Below are 19478 nucleotides of genomic sequence, written 5' to 3' on the forward strand. Positions count from 1 at the left end.
GTCTTTTTTGAATTATCTTGTCTCCCTCCCTTTTTTGTTGTTTCTTGTTTTGTGTTTCATGACAGTAACATGTTTGAAAAGTCTAAAACGTTTATCTCAAAGTATGTCTTTCAATCCGGGTTGATCTGCCTGTTGGTTTCCTAATGACCAGATTCAGATTCATCAGTGCTAGGAAGAATATACCGCTTCTCTTCAGAAAGTATGTGATAGTGGTTAGGCTAGATTTAATCCCTGGATTAAGTTGGTGTTCACTGGACCTCTCATTGTACAGGTACCTAATCCCCTTAATAAGTTATCTGTGGGGTAATTCTTCAGGACCATGTGCATATCTTGTTTCCCCACACTCAGTCATTCATCCAGTGTTTTTCACATTCATCTTGGATCGTTATGAGAATCAATGACCAGGTTGGTGGTTGCAATATGGTGCTAACTGAATTTTTGAAAGTTACTTTACTAAAGAAAATTTCTCCTTTTTACCCCCATCCCTGTTTGGAAAAAATCTAGACCCCAAAGACAGGCGGCTGAGGAGCCGACAAAAGTGAAACTCAGAAACAACTATGCAAACATGTATTATTATTTTCAGTGTCAGAAGTGTTTTATTTTGTGAGTGGATGCATAGGAAGAAAGTTCTAGGAAAGAGAGAGGGAGAGAGGTGTGTCTTTTAGTTTGGGGGATTTGCCCTTAAAATAATAAATCTTTGTTGGTGCAGATGAAGAACAACAAAACAAATTGCCTTTCTGATTTCCTTCTAGACTGAGAGCATTCAATTAATAATGAGATGAATTTTCATTCAACAGCCACAATCTGAAAAGATATTTCATGTCTGCCCTCCTGTCTGAAAATGTTCTTTATAAATAGGCATGTTGCTGCTGCTGCTGCTGCTAAGTTGCTTCAGTCGTGTCCGACTCTGTGCGACCCCATAGATGGCAGCCCACCAGGCTCCCCCGTCCCTGGGATTCTCTAGGCAAGAACACTGGAGTGGGTTGCCATATCCTTCTCCAATGCATGAAAGTGAAAAGTGAAAGTGAAGTCGCTCAGTCGTGTCTGACTCTTAGTGACCCCGTGGACTGCAGCCCACCAGGCTCCTCCATCCGTGGGATTTTCTATGCAAGAGTACTGGAGTGGGGTGCCATAGCCTTCTCTTGTAAAGGCATGTTAGTTGAAATCAAATGGGCATCTCAACCATGAAATTCCTGTGAAAGGTAGATAGTAAACAGAAATAGTTTAGGAGGGGAGATCCCTTGATCTAGGCTTGGAATTCTTTCAAGAATTATCCTAAAGCTTTTATACCTACCCTGCTCATGACCAGCTCACTCAGTGACTTGGTGTTATCTGATGAGGATCTCATTTCACTTTTGAAAGCAAAGTGTTGTTCTCTTTGTTGAGGTAGTAAGAGGAGGCAGGAAAAGATTGACTCTGGACATTGCAATTGAAAACCTGCCCATCCATCTTGAGATTAGCGAGTACCCTGAATGCAGTATCAGTTCTCTTGCTTGCAGTTCATGATGAAAAGACCTGTTTTTGAAGCTCGTTAACTATCCCTCCTGCCTAGACAAAACTATTCTTGAATACTGGGGTCATTACCAGAACTCTATGAATTCATTTATAATTTAATTTGTTTTTCTTTTCATTGTTTTGTAAGAGGATTTTGGACATTATTTTTGTGATCAGGTAGACCTTGGACCCCTTGCTCCTTTTGAGCATTTTCATGTTATGTTCTTGAAGTTTGGAAAAGTGATTTGCCTCTATTCTGCTGGTATGGTATGATCACATACTTTTTTCTCTTGTTGAGATCTTGCTGAGTGAGAAATTGGTGTGGCATGAGGTGGTCTGTGAAATTTACGTTAACTTACCCTAATTCTATATTTGGAGACAGCTGAATACTCCTTACATTTGTTTGATAATTTCTCACCCTGCATGCTGGATTGTATTACTGTGTTGTTACAGAGTCTAGAATATGAATAAGGCAAAAGCTTGCTAATTCAAGCATCTGAACTTTATCACAAGACTGAGCAGTTCACTTGAAGAAATTAGATTAGCACATTGCCTGGCAAGCGAAGCCATTCTCCTGGAGTCTTGAGGTTTCTGCAGAGCTGGAGTCTCTCCATGACCATAAAAGTCTCTCCATGACCATAAGAGTCTCTCCATGACCATGCCAAATTTTCTCTCAGTTCTCTGGCCTTGTGGTAGTCTCCTCCAGCCCCAGTCCCTTGGATACAACACAGAGCAGAGAACCTGGTCCTAGTTTGGCATGCAACTGAGAGCTTCGTAGCATATTTGACACTATAATAAATGAGGATGTACTGAAATATTTCCTGTTTTTAAACACTTTGAATCACTTTCTAAGATGTAGCAGAACAATCTCAAAGAGTATTTGGAATTACAATTTTTTATAAAGAATATTTATTATAAAGGCTTGTAAAGTACATTGAGTCATAGAGGTGGGTTCATACTTGTCAAACAGGTTTATACAACACTGAAAAGTAAACACTAATATGTTGGAAATCTTACAAATGAACAGGGCTTCTGATTAATGTGGGCAATCTTATAGTAGTTCACTTGGGGTGAGTTTTTCTTAGAGGTTGACTTATTTAATAAAGAATTAAGCAGACAATAAGACTGGTTACAAGTTCCACGAGGGTAGGAGTTGTCATCTTTCTTTTAGGTGTATTCTAGTGTCTCATCTAAAGCAACAGTAAGGCTCCATGTATATTTGTTGAATTAAATTTTCAAATTAATAATAGTTGCTAAATTCCTCTGGCCTTAGTTTTTTCAGTCTGTAGGTCACCACCTCCCCTGACCTTCTGCAGATTGCCATTTTCTCTTCTTCCTATCTCCCCCAACCCTCTTTTCCTACTCTTAAACCTGCTGACCAGTGACTTTTTTGACTTAAGGAATAGCAAGTCTAAGCTATTGTATTTCATTTTTAAAAAAAATTATGTAGGAGAAAAAAGAGAAATAGAATATATTCAGACCTTAAAATGATTATATAGAGATAGATCACTCTATAGCAGACTCTGTTAAGATCTTGCAGTAAAAACCAAAACGTGGTACTTGTCTTCAAGAGGTCAGAGTCTGTAGGTAAAACAGTCATATCCAGAGAGCTGAAACATACCAGCCATGGTGTGAAGGTGGGGACTGGGGGACAGCTTAAGTAAAGTTGACCATGTCAACTGGAAGAATCACTTTTGGCCTCTTAGCAACCCTGGAGCAGTGTCTTTAAGGATGAGTGCCTCAGGCCACGGGGGACTTGAGAAGGCATTGCGGGAATTCTCCAGAAAGTGGAGAAGGTAATTTCTGTGTTTGTGTGTTGGCTCTTGTGAGAGAAGGAAGACTGTTGTGGGGAATTTGGAGAGCATAGATTAAAAGATCTGGGAAAAGAAAAGGGTGGTCGTTGTCAGTGCCCGTGGATGTGGTGGATGTGCCGTGGCTTGGGAAGGAGGGGCAAAGTCTGCTCCTGGAAGGAAGTGAATGAAATTCATGGGGTAATGAACTCAAAGTCTTGGTAAAGTCAGGGAGCAGCTGAAGGTGAAGGAGGGCATTCAGGTGAGCTAGTTGAATGGGAAATTTTCTCAGAGGTAGATAAAAGTGAGGAGTCGGCTGTGCAGAGACTCAGGGTGTAACCATGGGTGTAGATTGCTAAAAACGCACTATTCTTTGATTTCTTCATTCCCATAGTACTCTTTCCTGGGACAACATCCTTGCCAGTGTCTGTCATGTATAACCTGCCAGGATTGCACACTTTAACTCTGTGCCAATTTGTAAAATCCTCCATTTTAGACTAACCATATTTGTGACTCAAAGAACCTCATATATGCAACCTTTTAAAATCAACCTACCTGTGTTGAATTGGTTATTTGGTATTCAGTATGGACCATGTGCATACTCTTACTTGCCATAACCCTTTATAGTCATGTGTTTACATGACTTTATCTCTTAAATAATAAGTCAGCTGGAGGGCTTCCCTGGTAGCCTAGTGGTTAAGAATCCACCTTGCAATACAAGGGACATTGGTTCGATCCCTGGCCTGGGAAGATCCCACATGCTGCTGGGCAGCTAAGCCTGTGTGCCACAGCTATTGAGACTGTGCCCTTAGAGTCTAAGAATCACAACTACTGAGCCCCCATGCAGCAGTTCCTGAAGCCTGTGTGCCCTGGAGCCATGCTCTGAGACAAGAGGAGCCACCGCAGTGAGAGGCCCCCAGTCACCACAACTATACAAAGCCCTTGGAAAGCAATGAAGACTCAGGGCAGCCAAAAATAAATAAATAAATAAGTAAATTCTTTAAAAGAATATATATTTTGTTTATTGGGAAGAACAACTTGTGGGGCTTGTAGAATAGGGACTATCAAAAAGTTTAAAAATCTGGTGGTATGGGGTGTCCTAATTCGAAGGATTCTTGAGGTTGGATTCTCTTGCTTCTGTGAGAGAATCTTTTCTTTTGTGCCAGTTCATGGGGGCGCTCAGTGGCCTTCTTGGGATCCTGTCTTCCCAAAAGTGAGGGGAGGACTTGGTGCCTTAGCCAGCGGAAGACGCACCCGAAATTCAGACACGAGAGGGCTTCTGTGCTGGAGTGAGTGTCCTCCTTCTCTGGTAGACCTGATGAGACTGAGGAGGTCTCTGCAATATCTGTCCCTTGGCTGCCAGTTGCCTCGCTTATTATCTGCCAAGAAGACGAGTGTTAGATATTGTGCAACCTGGGCGACAGTGAGGTCAGTATTTGTCCATTTAGGGAGCTCAGATCCTTTATCTGGCTTCCCTGGTGGCTCAGATGGTAAAGAATCTGCCTGCAATGCAGGAGACCTGGGTTTGATCCCTGGGTCAGGAAGATCCCCTGGAGAAGGGAATGGCTACCCACTACTCTAGTATTCTTACCTGAAAAATCCCATGGACAGAGGAGCCTGGCAGGCTACAGTCCATGGGGGTCACAAAGAGTCAGACATGACTGAATGATAATACACAACCCAGCATATGCTGAGTTTCAGTACTCATTAATATTTACATACACACACACTCATATTTTCGTCATAATTGTTGTCTTTACATTCCTACCCTCTTCTCTCTCTCAGGGCTCCTCGGTATTTTGCCTTCACCTCTATGCTGTCCCTTCTATAGTGGGGAGTAATGCTCCATGCATTCCCACCTGGACCCTCCACCAGGCCTGTCCTGTGCTTGCCTGTGAGGCACCTCTCTGCTCACCTTAGCAAGCTCCTGGTTCTGACGCCTTGGATGAATCTGTGGAAACTGGATGACATCTTCATGTTCTAGTGGGTTGAATTTGGCCAAATCTTGACAGCTACCATGTTCTTGATGACTAACCTGAGCCATACCTGGAAGGGAGCTGCTAGGCAGCTGGGAGTCTTCCTCCTGAGCAGATTCAGGGAACACAGAGTCATCATCTTTGTCATCTTTCTGGTTCTCTAGAAATTTCTCAAGCTTTTGCACAAGACCGTCCAGTTTGCTGAGAGTCATCTGTGTCTTCTCTTTGGGGTGCTTGTCTCTGTTGTCTCCACTTAGGTCACAGTTAGCAGTCGAGTCTGAATTGTTAGAGGCCACGTCAACATCCCAGGCCAGGGTGATGCTGAGTTTGCAGAACTTTTCTGGGCCGTCCTGTGTCTGGTCTCGTCTTGCTAGGAGCCTCCCTGTGTTTTCAGTCCGCCACGACCCTTGGATAGGAGGGACAAAGTGGACTGAAGGACCTTCAGCAGATGAATCTTCACAGGAGAGGGTGTTCTCACAGGAGGAGATGTCCTCACAGGGGAAGTAGCCCACAGAGAGACTCAGGTTTGATTCAGAGCTGGAGAATGAGTGCATCATGGAGTTCGAAGGCTCAAATCTCAGGTCTCCCTCCTCCCAGGGATCTTCAAAAGAGAAAATCTAAGTGGGACTGGGGAGAAGAGGAGGGTAATATGGTACTTACCCAGTAACATTATCCATTCTTTTTTCTACTTGGAACTATCCCACTCTGAGAGAAGTTCGTCTGTTTTACAATCTCCAATGAAGAACAAAGGAGGCAGCCCTCTCCCTTTAAAAACCTGCTCTATACAACCCTCTCCACTGAGCATCTTCACTGGACGCCTCATATCATCTATTACTACAGTTGAAAAAACTTGTGTCATAAAAGAAAAATGATCATGGTGTAAAATTTGAAAAATATAAAAAAGTATGAAGATGAAAATAAATATGCTTGTGATTCCCCTGTCCAGAGATAATGATAATCATCGTGAAAACATTTTGGTGGATTTCCTTATAATCTTTTCTTTTTATTTATATGTACTAATGTGTATACAATAATATATATATGTGTACATATATATATATATATATGTACAGTCATGTGTATATGTAGATATGAAAGTCACATTAGTTGAAACTGAGATTATTATATTTTATGGCACAACCTGAAAGTGAAAGTGAAAGTTGCTCAGTCCTGTTCGATTCTTTGCGACCCCGAGGACTATACAGTCCATGGAATTTTCCAGGCCAGAATACTGGAGTGGGTAGCCTTTCCCCTTTCCAGGGAATCTTCCCAACCCAGGGGTTGAACCAAGGTCTCCCGCACTGTAGGCAGATTGGACTGCAAGGAGATCAAACCAGTCTATCCTAAAGGAAATCAGTCCTGAATATTCATTGGAAGGACTGATGCTGAAGCTGAAGCTCCAATACTTTGGCCACCTGATACAAAGAACTGACTCATTGGAAAAGACTCTGATGCTGGGAAAAACTGAAGGCAGTAGGAGAAGGGGACGACAGAGGATGGGATGATTGGATGGCATCACAGACTCGATAGACATGAGTTTGAGCAAGCTCTGGGAGTTGGTAATGGACAGGGAGGCCTGGCATGCTGCAGTCCATGGGGTCGCCAAGAGTCAGACACGACTGGGCAACTGAACTGGCTGAACTGATGGCACAACCTATGTTAAACGTGTATATGGCTCTTCTGTCACTGTAAACCACTTTCTGATTAATGACTTAGGTAGTTATTGTCTTTAATAGATACACCTGCAGTAAAACCCCTTGTTAATAAGTCTTTGTGTCTCCCTTTATGTTTTTATAGGTGGGTTTAATCGATCAAAGACCACACATGTATTAAAGGCTCCTAATAGTTGATACCAAGTTGCTTCCCAGAAAGATTATGGCCATTTAGATGCACATCCTTCCACCATCTGATAGCACTTTTTCTATGATGTCCCGTAGAAACCGGGGGAGAGGGTAGGAATACACATGCACACGTGCATGCACCTGTTGTAGTCTCTGTAATGTTCTGCCCTGGTGGCTGCCCACGTGAAAGGGGTGCTGCCAACTCCTGAGCCATAAACTGGGGACATGAGAAATCCTTCAGGTCCCGAGTCTCAGTAGCTAAAAGTCCAACTGCCGGAAGTCTGTGTTCTGGGACTGTTGGTTACCATGGTAACACAAGGACCCAAGTTATAGTCAGAAGTGTAGGAAGAGAGAAGAAAGGGATTGAAAGCTACAGGAGCCAGTGCCTTGCTCCCAAAATATCCCATCCCCTCATCAACTCAGCTGACAAGACTCCCTCTCGATGGCAGAGGGACAAACGCCATGACAGTTCCTTTCCTCTTGTCACGTCGGTGTCCAGGATGGTTCCTGTCTTGAGGGAATTTAGAACCTATTTGGTGAAATGGACATAAGCAGCCTTTTATAGAACTGAATGGTAACTGCAGCAACAGAACTTAAAAATAATGTCATGGGAGAATGGAAGGAGGTACCTTGTGCAGCCAGGGTGGAGATTCAGGAGAGGGCATCAGGAGAAGCCTCCTAGAGGAGATTCCCTCTGGTCTCAGTATTTAGTGGGGTGTGGAAGTTAGCTGAAAAGGAGGGAGTGATTGGAGGAGAGGACCTTACAAGCAGACGGGACACGTGAGCAAGGACTCCCAGGTGAGAAACAGCCAGGTGTGGGGTGGAGATCAATCATGAAGTGGTAAACAGGGACACTAAGAACATGGAAAGCCTTCCACCCCTGTTAGGGAACTTGGTTTTTATCCTATGAGCACATACTCGGGTAGTGGTTTCATTTATTAGGCATTTTTCCAGTTAACTCAAAGTATATTGAATGCTCAACATGATGAAAACAAGCAAACACAACAAAACTTCCAGTGCTCTTGGCAGCATGAATGTTACTGGTTGACTTCCACGAGAATAGAATCAGCAGGTTTGCCCTGGGTTGAGAAATGGATGGGAGGAGACGAGGTGGTACCAGTGGGCCTGGACTCTACTTCATCCGTGTCTGAGTGAGAAGGTGAGGGAGGAGGCAGAGGCAGCTTAGTGTCTGCACCCCCTCCCCACATCCAGAAGAGGGGCCCAGTCAGTACTGGGGGACAGCTTCAAAACTTAAAAGGTTGGCTGCTGCTTTCGGAGAGTAAGGGTGGGATACGTGGCATGGGCAGGGGGCTTGATTATAATAATACTTGGTTATTTCCCGGTGTTAGAAGAAAAAAAGTGAGGATGGATGTGGACAGGTATGGAGGAATGCATTGTTGAAGACCTCTGTATTCTTCTTTGAGCTTCCCAGCTGGGCGTCGGCTTTATTCCTGAGGTTGTCTGTATTATTTTACACCAGTTCTGTTACCTGGATCTCTGTCCTTGTTGTCCTTGTTCTCGATATTATCTCCTTTGACAGTCTCTTCAATAACATGAGGGGCCTTGGTTTCTTCTAGACTTGGAGCTTTGCTTTTCCTTGTCATGCTCCTCTGCTGACACCCCTGGTGACCTCACTGGGTCCTCCCACTTCCTGGTCTGCCCTCCCCTTCCCAATGGCATCATGGAATTATGAGGGGATTGGTGATGTCTCTGGGGGCACTTTATGGGTGGAAGCAGTAAGTCTTTCATTGTCTGCTTCCCAAATGTGCAAATTCTGAGGACAACTGTGGGTCATATAGAATTGAAGGCAGTCAGTCGGTTGCAGAGGCTAAACAAAAATTAAACTTTCCAACAGTAGGATCATCTTAACAAATGTAGTTAGAGCAACTGCCAGCCTGGTCTAAACTGTGGGGCTGTGGGGTACTGTTTCTGGGTCAATCAGTGACTCTCAGGAAGGGAGTAGGTCTTCCACTCAGAGTTTCCAAGGAATGGAGTGCGTACATACTTGGAAAAAGTACATGTTATGTTTAAAAAAAATTGTTTTTTCACTTAAGTATAGTTGATTTACATGTTGAAAAGGCATGTTCCTAAATTAATATTGCTTAGAACTTTTTTGGGTCACTTTTTAAAAAAATTTCAAGTTACAAACAGCATTAAAAGAAACCATACGGTTTTTATATTTATCCAAAAAGAAGCATAGGTTTCAACACACACACACACACACACACACACGAAAAGGAGAAAAGCCAAGAAACACTGATCTGACTTAAAGAACTCGAGCTCATTGGAATCTATTAGTTGCTAAAAGATCTTTTTCAAACATTTTTCTGTATTTCCATTTAACAAGATTATATTTAACGTTTGCTACATTTGCTCAGTATCAGTACAGTGCTTTTGCTGTTGTACTGGTTAAATTTCTCACGCTCTTGCTTAGTCGCTCAGTCCTGTCTGACTCTGCGACCCATAGACTGTAGCCCACTGGGCTCCTCTGTCCATGGGATTCTCCAGGCAAAATTGCTGGAGTGGGTAGCTGTGCCCTCCTCCAGGGGATCTTTCCAACCCAGGGATTGAACTGAGGTCTCCTTCATTGCTAGGTGGATTCTCTATCACTGAGCCACCTGGTCAGTCCCACTGGTTAAATTTCTAGGTTTTGTTAAATTAGATTGTTTTCGGTCAGTCTGTTTCAGGAGTTATGATGTCCTGGTGTGAGAAATAGGCAGAATTGGAATTGGGGAGACGCCATCTGTACTCTACAGAGGTCACATGGCAGGTTAATTCTGGGGAGCTCAGGTCAGGAGCAGCCTCCTCTGTAGCATTTATTGGCCACTTACTGCATGCCAGGTCCTATTCTAAGCACTTTGTATGTGCTTATTGTTTAATCTTCACAGCTCCCCAATCAGTTAAGCATCGTTAGTTGCCCTGTTTTATAGACAGAGAACCCTGGAGAAGGTAATGGCAACCCACTCCAGTGTTCTTGCCAGGGAAATCCCATGGACTGAGGAGCCTGGTGGTCTACAGTTCATGGGGTCCCAAGAGTCAGACATGACTTAGCAACTAAACCTCCACCACCCACAGACAAAGGAACCAAGGCCTGAGCAGTTAGGTACCCTTCCCACATCTCCAAACCATAAACCCTAGAACCTGGGCTCAGACATAAGCAGTCTGGCTCCAGAGCTCGTGCTTTTACCCTCTACACACTCCTGTCTCTCGGGAGGCTGACCACCTGCCTCCTTCCTGAAAAATTCCTAGGACTTAGGCCAAAATTAAACCTGTGTTCTGGTGCCTTGGAAGAAACTCCTTTGAGTGGAACTGTGTATTCTAAGTATGTAGTCCACAGGACTGGCCCCAAGCAATGGCATCCACATTTGGAGCAGAGTAAAATGAGATTTAAAATAAATATTCAGCTTCCTCTTTGGCATGATGAGATCTGGATTCCTCTGCTCTGGGTTTTCATAAAAACTCTATGACTGCCTCCCAGGGCACTGGGAGCCTAGAAAAGGATTCATGAGTAGCTTTCTTTCCATGCAGCTGGAGTGAAGGTCTGGGAGAAGCTGTGTGCTATACCGTTACCCATGCAAATGGAATGCTTTGAACTAAACATAAAAATTTAAGTGGGAAAAAATTATTTCTCAGCCTAAACTACTAAAGTATAGAATCATCTTGAAGAGAAAAGAGCTTCACACAGGGGAAGCATCAGAGAAAACTTGAAATCTTACATATTTGTACATACTGCCATTTCTCGGTATACTCTCTCTCTCTCAATATGTATATGTGTGTTTGTATATATATGTATACATATATATTTCATTTTAAATGCATATGTGTACATATATATTTCATATACAGCTCAAAGTCCCTGAAACTTGCCTTCTCACCTACCCCAGGAAAAGGATAATCAGTGTTAATTGCTTGTTATATATTCTCTAGGCAAGAGTACTTGAGTGGGTAGCCATTCCCTTCTCGAGGGGATCTTCCTGACCCAGGAATCAAACTTGGGTCTCCTGCATTACAGGCAAATTCTTTATTGTCTGAGCTACCAGGGCACCCCCATATATTACATAATTTATTCTGATATTTTTTTCCTAAGGCATCTTTGAAGTAACAACACATCTTTAGGATGCCATGCTGAGGAGTGTAATCAATTCTAAAAGGTGACTTAGCTTTTACTTCTGATAACAAATCAGAGGAATCAGGGTCCTCATTAACAATACCACTTGTGTTCATTTCTTTCCTAGGGCCTTATTTTGACTTGGTGACCTACCTTTCCTTGGATCACAGGTATATTATCTAAATAGTATAGCTGGCTCATTACCTTTTCTCTTGAAGCAGAATCATCTATAATAAAGCTCTTGAGGTTTTAAAAATGATAGTATGAGGTGAATTTACAATGTTTTAGAACTGAAGCCAATAATAATGAGAAGTTTAAAAATTGGAATGCTTCCTCAAATCCATTTGACTTGATGGGATTTAGAGCCTAAATATATAAAGTGGAAAGTTTCTGACTTAGAAATTAAGCTACTATTATGGTTAATTTTATGTGTTGGCTTGACTTGGCCACAGGGTACCCAGATACTTGGTTCAGCATTATCCTGGGTGTGTCTGTGAGGGTGCCTCCAGATGAGATTAACTTTGGGATCAGTAGACTCAGTAAGGCAGATGGCCCCTGCCTAGTGTGGGTTGGCCTCCAATCCTTTGAAACCTGAATAGAACAGAAGACTGAGGAAGGAAGAATTTTCTCTCTCTCCCTGACTGTCTTTGAGCTAGGACATTGGTTTTCTCCTACCTTTGGACTCAGACTGGAACTTACATCATCAGTTCTCCTGATTCTTAGGCCACTGGACTTGGACTAGAACTGCACTATTGTCTCTTCTGGGTTGCCAGCTTGCAAAGGGCACATCTTGGGACTTTTCAACTTCCCTAACTTGCATGAGCCAATTCCTTATGATAAGCCTCTTCTGTCATTCATGTGTGTGTGTGTGTGTGTGTGTGTGTGTGTTGATATATATACACATTCATATGTGTACTATTGGTTCTGTTTCTCTGGAGAACCGAGACTAATATAGCTACTGATTTTTCATCTTTTGACATTATGAAATATTTTGACAGTATAAAAAGATATCACAAACCTGTGATATAGTACACTAAGGACACAGCGTCATTTTTGTGGTAGTCTTGCCCATAATGTGTAATCACAGCCTAATAATGAGACAATATCAGACACACCCCATTTTTGAGACACTCAACAAAATAATGAGTGTCAAGGCCATAAAAGGCAGGGAAAGACTGAGAAACTGCAGAAGACTAGAGAGAAATAACTGGATGGAATTATCAGAATGGGAAAAGGACGTGAGTGGGAAACCTGGGGAGACTTCATTGTGTTTTTAATTTTAGTTAATGGTGTTGTCCTGAAGTTAAATTTCTGGTCTGATTATTGTATTATGGTTGCATAAGATGTTAACATTAAGGGAAGTATGGTGAAGATACATGGATACTGTATTTGCAACTTCTCTGTACATCTAAAATTAGGTCAAAATAAATTTTTGAAAAATAATAAATAAAACTATAGTCAATGATTTAATACCTATAACACTTACAACTAAATTTGGTCAAGTCAACATTTTGGCATATTTAACCCATTGTTTTTGTGAAAAGAAACGAAATGTTGGAGATGAAACTTAAGTCCCTTTGTATTCCTTCCCTGAGCCTCATCTTTCCCCACATCTCCCAGGATCACTGTCCTGAATTTGTTTTATTTATCTTGTGCTGCTATAATGTGGTTTTACATATTAATGTATTGTTTTACCTTTGGAGACAAAAACCAACATAAATATAGATTTACTTGGACTACATAAATATAACTTAAATGGACTACAGATCATACTCTTTAGAAAAGAGGAAGTCCCCATGGTTTATTTTGCTTATAAGAACTATTGTGACAAGGATATCCTTTTTCCAGATCGAATTCTTAGCTGACATTACTTAAGGGATTAGGGAGAGGATGGGTATAATTTCCTATGTTTTATTTGTATGTCCATTCCCAAACAGATAAAGCTTTATCAAAGCTCATGTACTTAATTAAAGAAGAATGGTGGTGAAAATAGCATTTTGGTGTGAGCAAAGTTCAGCGGTGCTTTCACAGGTGTGGTCATTTAGTTTTCGTGACAGTCCTCTGAGTTGTGTATTTTCACCCCAGTCTTAGCTTTTGCAGTTTATATTACCCAGGTCTGCCTCTGAAGTCCAGAGGCCCCCTAGAGCCAGGCTGCTGCTACTAGGTACCAACTTCAAGGAATCTGTTTATACATCATAAATATTGAATATTGTTAGTCGACAATAACAGTGGTGAGAATTATAGGTCTCCTCTCCCGGAACTTCACCAACCAATGTTGCCATGAAAGCAACTCATAGATTGAATTTCTGCCACAGATACAAGTGTTTAATGGCAGGCACAAAAACATCATACAGTCTTGTTTTGTAAGCCCCAGAATAGTGCTGTGCAACAGGGTAGCCACATGCAACCATTAAAATGATAAAAATGCTTCTTCAGTCATTCTCATCACATTTCAAGTGCTCAGTGACTACCTGTAACAACAATAGCGGCAGATGAGAACTGTAGGTCTCCTTGTTGCTACCTTATAGCAAGCTCACATGCTAGCAAAGTAATGCTCAAAATTCTCCAAGTGAGGCTTCAACAGTATGTGAACCAAGAACTTTCAGATATTCAGGCTGGATTTAGAAAACACAGAGGAACCAGAGATCAAATTGCCAACATGCTGTTGGATCATAGAAAAAGCAAGAGAATTCCAGAAAAAAAACATCTACTTCTGCTTCATTGACTATACTAAAGCCTTTGACTGTGTGGATCAAAACAAACTGGAAAATTCTTAGAGCTGGAAATACCAGACCACCTTACCTGCCACCTGAGAAATCTGTATGCAGGTCAAGAAGCAACAGTTAGAACCAACATGGATCAACAGACTGGTTCAAAATTGGGAAAGCAGTATGTCAAGGCTGTATATTGTCACGTTGCTTATTTAACTTATATGCAGAGTACATCATATGAAATGCTGGGCTGAATGAAGCACAAGCTGGAATCAGGATTGCCAGGAGAAATATAAGTAACCCCAGATATGCAGATGATACTACCCTTATGGCAGAAAGTGAAGAGGAACTAAAGACCCTCTTGATGAAAGTGAAAGAGGAGAATGAAAAAGCTGGCTTAAAATTCAACATTCAAAAAATGAAGATCATGGCATCCCATCCCAGCACTTCCTAGTAAACAGATGGGGAAACAATGGAAACAGTGACAGACTTTATTTTCTTGGGCTCCAAAATCACTGCAGATGGTCACTGCAACCATGAAATTAAAAGACACTAGCTCCTTTGGAAGAAAACTATGACCAACCTAGACAGCATATTGAAAAGTAGAGACAATACTTTGCCAACAAAGGTCCGTCTAGTCAAAGCTATGGTTTTTCCAGTAATGTATGGATGTGAGAGTTGGACCATGAGGAAAGGTGAGCGCCGAAGAATTGATGCTTTTGAACTGTGATGTTGGAGAAGACTCTTGAGAGTCCTTTGGACCAGGAGATCACATCAGTCAATCCTAAAGGAAATCAGTCCTGAAGATTCATTGGAAGGGCTGATGCTGAAACTGAAACTCCAATACTTTGGCTACCTGATGCAAATAACTGACTCATTGGAAAAGACCCTGTTGCTGGGAAAGATTGAGGGCAGGAGGAGAAGGGGACAACAGAGGATGAAGTGATTGGATAGCATCGCCGACTCGATGGACATGAGTTTGAGCAATCTCTGGGAGTTGGTGAGGGACTGGGAAGCCTGGTGTGTTGCAGTCCATGGGGTCGCAAAGAGCTGGACGTGACTGAGCGGCTGAACTGAAATGAATCTTAGTAGCTTGTGGGCTACCTTATTGTGCTGGGCAAAAAAAAAAAAAATTCTGACATCATAGAAAGTTCTTTAGGACAGAGCTACTCTGAAAGATCCTGTGGTCTGTCCTGTTGTTCATTTGGATAACACTGTGAAAGAAAGTTTTGTTAGAGCCAGATGGAACAATACTCTAGCTAATCTATTGGGATTTAGTTAACTTTCTTGTTAGGATTGAGTGGCAAAATTTCCTTCAAAGTGTCTAGAAACAGAACTAGTGGGAATCTTTAGATGAGGACACTGTTTTGCTTTAAAAAAAATAATTTATGTATTTAGGCTGTGCTGGGTCTTAACTGCTGTGTGGGCTTTTCTCTAGTTGCAGTGTGTGGGCTTCTCACTGGGGTGGCTTGTTTGTTTTGGAGCACGGACTCTAGGGCACTTGGCCTTCAGTAGTTGTGGCAAGGGTGCTCAGTAGTTGGGGTTCCTGGACTCTAGAGCAGAGACTCAGTTTCTGTGATACATGGGCTTAATTGCTCCGAGACATATGGGATCTTCCCAGACCAGGGGTTGAACCGGTGTCTCCTGCATTGGCAGGCAGATTCTTTACCAGTGAACCACCAGGGAAGCCCACCCAGGGCACTGTTTTGAAAGGTTTAGACAGCTGGTTTGCATAGAGTCTTACATTCAGTTTATGCAAGAGTGGGAATGTCTGAACAGTACTTAGAGTCCATCATGAAGATCATTTGATTGATGAAAAATCATGTGCGACAGCCATTATGCTAAATAAAAACCCTGTAGTTTTCATCAGAGAGAACTATAGTTGACTTTATAGTCAGCTATATGAGCTTTTGATTAGTTCTTCAAATGCCAACTGCCCTAGCATACAGGTTAAAAATAATCATCAGCTTTGCTAATTTGTTCACATTGAAGTATTTTGAAACATTGCAGACAGTATGAACAGTTTGTGTATAGATTGTCTCATTCAGTCTTTACAGCATCCCTTTCCAGTATGCAGGCATTGCAGTTATTAGCCCCATTTGTGGCTTGATTGAATTCCCCAACGTCCTGTGGCCAGGCTGTTACATGATAGCATCGGCTTTTTTATTTCTTGAGTGAGAACTCAGTGCAAATCATTTGTACAGTTGCTAACCATAAATGTATAACTTTTCTTGTTTTGTTCCTTAATGTCAAGGTTTATACCTACTTCAGGCCAAGACTGATAGTGCCTTGTGTAACACCAAATACAGAGAACCTACAGTCCTTTCCTACCTCTGTTAAAATATGTCCTCTATTTTTCAATATTTTTAAAATAAACAACTGCATACGTTTCCAGTTGAGAGCCTACCAAGTTTCAGGCCACTTCTAGCAGCATCTAAGTCATTTTTAACCTGGCTTTGTTTCATCCATAAACTATAGACAACAATATCTTCCTTGCCGAGTTTTTATAATGATTAGAGATTATATATATGGGATGCATGGCAGATGGTTGTTTTCATTCCATAATTGAGGAACCTGAAACATCTTCCTCTTTCACTGGCATTGCCTCTATGGGTAGAATGTTTTGGTTTTATTTTAAAATTTCAAAAATAAACCCATTGCCCATTCTAATTGTATATTAAAATCATGTGTGCATTTAATAGCCATACTTGGTTTTCTGAATGTCCCCCCCAAATGAACTGGAGCCTCCAGGAGAACAAGGCAGGTCCCTGCCTGTCATTCTGGGTGGTGTCTGCATCTGCCAGCATGGTGGCAGATCTGTGAACCCCTCTGGGATTCTGTGGTCATGGGTAACCCTCCTTTCCCAGGGTGTCACTAACATGGGAGCCACCCTGAAGACTTTTCCATTTCTAGTGCATTCTCCAGTTGGGGTGGAAATACGCAGAAGGATCTTCTGGGGCTAAGCACTGGTAAAATGAGTGTCATCTGCTCTGAACGGGTAGAGTCCCTTTGGTGGAAATTTCCACAGAAATCTATGGGGGAAAGGTGGGAAGATGTAATCTTTGCAGGTGCTCTTATTTATTTTTTTGACAGCACCACACAACTTGTGGGATCTTAGTTCTCCAACCAGGGATTGAACCTGGTCCATTGGTAAAGAATCTGCCAGCAAAGCAGAAGACCTGGGCTCGATTGCCATTGAAGGAAATGGCAATCCAGTCCAGTAGAACTCCATGGGCAGAGGAGCCTGGCAGGCTACAGTCCTTAGGGTCACAAAGAGTCGGACACGGCTTAGCAACTAAACAGCAACAACATGGCAGTGAAAGCAGAGTCCTAACCACTGGACCACCAGGGAATTCCCCACTGGTGCTTTCAGTTATCTCAGAGGAAAAAAGAAACCCCAGCTCAAAGAACCTAGTTAGCATTTTACTGCCTTTCCTTAAAGGACTAGCAGTAAAATGTTCAACATGCAAAGACCTTTGTTCACATTCTCTAGAAGATTGCAAAGGAAAGGAGTGGAGGTGGGAGCCAGGGGTAGATGTCTAAGGAGATGTGCCTAAGGTTGATTATCCAGAAGGACCCGAAGAGTTCAGAGACAGATAGACTGGCAGTCTAAGTAACTCAGTGGGAGAAAACATGGATAGGGGCTCATCGACAGTGTTGTTCTTATATTTGGAAAATCAGAAAGATGGTGTACAGTGTCTGAAGAAGGAATGAATTGTGAATGTGAATAGGAGCAGGAAATGTAAAAGCCTGCTATAAATACTAATTAACTTCAGTTTAATTTGAAGGGAATCAGAAGAAAAGCAGAATGGGAACAGTGGAGTCTGGGGTAGGTTGTGGACTGGATGTCTCTCTACATCTCTCTGGCCATTATCATCAGCCACTGCAGAGTTCCCACCAGTAGATACTCCCTGTAGCCCCCACTTCCTGTCTCTGTTCCTCCTCCCACCTTTAAATGATTTACCCGTTCAGTGCCTTATATATTTTTTTTTTTTCAGTGCCTTATATTTTTGTCCAGCCTTTTCTTAGCACAGATAAGGCTTTCTCTCCACTTCCCTGAGGCTGAATACAATTATGCTATGGGAGGTTCTTCACCTCCTGCAGCATCTGTGAATGGATGCTGTTGTGTGTCTGCACAATAGTCTCCATTCAGTTATGAACCACTTGTGCACATCTCCTTCTGGAAGATGGTTTATTACTCAGAATGCATTTGTGGTGGCCTACTGGCTTTGGAACTGGTTAATGAAAAGGATATTTATTGGTTAATGAAAATTATAAGAAATTATCAGGTAAGACTTTTTCAAATCTTTTAATGTTAAAAGTTTAATGTTAAATGTTAATGTTAAAAGTAGTTTGTTTTTTTTTTAAAGCTCTAAACACAGCATGAAATAACTATGGAGAAACACAAAAAGGAAATTTGGCGTTGGCCAAAAGGTTCATTCTGGTTTTTCCATTAGGTATTAAGGGAAAACATGAATAAACTTTTTGACCAACCCATTGTTTTTAAAAGCAAAACTTTAGGGATGGAAATCAGTCATTATTAGGAGCCCGGAAAGGGGAAATGGTATGTGGTGTGAGGAGACGGAGGGCGTTCTTTGGGGAACAGAAATAATCTATTAATATATCAGCATTGTCCAATAAAAATGTGATTTGAGCCACAAATGCTAGCCAGTTACTTTTAACTTTTTTTTCTTATAAGTACATTAAAAAAGGGAAAAGGTAGAGTTAAACTGTACTATATTTAACCCAGTATATGAAAAATATTATATTTCACCATATATTAATAAGATACATGCATTTGCATGTTTAAAAACCAAGTCTTTGAAGTCTTATATTTTACATCTCTGATTTTGGGCCAGCTATGTTTCAAGGGCTCACTAGCTACCTGTGGCAACTGTACCAGGCAGCACAGCTCAATACTGTTTTACTGGTAGTTACATAACTGCATGCATTTACCAAAACTCATTGAATTGCAAAAAGATTCATGCACCCCAGTGTTCATAGTAGCACTATGTACAGGAGCCAAGGCATGGGAACAAGCTAATGTCCATGGACAGATGAATGGCTGAAGAAGACATGGTGTATATGCAACGGAATATTATTCAGCCATAACAGAGAATGAAAATTCCATTTGCAGCAACAAAATAGACCTAAAGATTATCATGTGAAGTAAGTCAGAGGAAGGCAAGTAATCATATGTTGTCACTTATATGTGGAATCTTAAAAAAAAGATACAAAGGAGCTTATTTATGAAACAGAAATAGACTCATAGACATAGAAAACCAATTTATGATTACCAAAGGGGAAAGAGGGTGGGGGAGGGATAAATTAAGAGTTAGGGATTAACAGATACACACTACTATATATAAAATAAATAAACAAAAGACCTACTGTTTAGCACAGGAAACTATATTCAATATCTTGTAATAACCTATAATGGAAATCTGAAAAAGAAAACATATGTATGTGTAACAGTCACTTTGCTGTATATCTAAAACATTGTAAGTCAACTATATTTCAATACAAAATAAAAATTAAAAAAAATAATGATTATGAAC

General features: G+C 41.5%; 2 protein-coding genes across 18 annotated transcripts in view; one reads left to right on the forward strand and one right to left on the reverse strand.

The window, feature by feature from the left end:
• The window catches only part of PPFIBP1 (PPFIA binding protein 1), a 195949-nt gene that overhangs the window by 79823 nt on the left and 96648 nt on the right, over positions 1–19478 (forward strand). For 4 of the 17 annotated variants that reach the window (XM_043441025.1, XM_043441022.1, XM_043441020.1 and 1 more), the window contains one exon: positions 11337–11379. The exons of the other annotated variants lie outside the window; for them this stretch is intronic. The gene's annotated coding sequence lies outside the window, so the exon portion shown is untranslated. The remainder of the gene's footprint in view (positions 1–11336; positions 11380–19478) is intronic. 17 annotated transcript variants of the gene reach the window in all.
• C21H12orf71 (chromosome 21 C12orf71 homolog) lies at positions 4358–8705 on the reverse strand. The gene is made up of 4 exons (XM_043439922.1): positions 8591–8705; positions 7243–7359; positions 5200–5861; positions 4358–4663 (listed from the first exon to the last, which is right to left on the reverse strand). The coding sequence occupies exons 1-4, from the start codon at positions 8703–8705 to the stop codon at positions 4358–4360; spliced, it is 1200 nt and encodes a 399-aa protein (XP_043295857.1).

Source organism: Cervus canadensis, chromosome 21 (assembly GCF_019320065.1).
Source record: "Cervus canadensis isolate Bull #8, Minnesota chromosome 21, ASM1932006v1, whole genome shotgun sequence".
In the NCBI taxonomy this organism is placed as follows: Eukaryota; Metazoa; Chordata; class Mammalia; order Artiodactyla; family Cervidae; genus Cervus; species Cervus canadensis.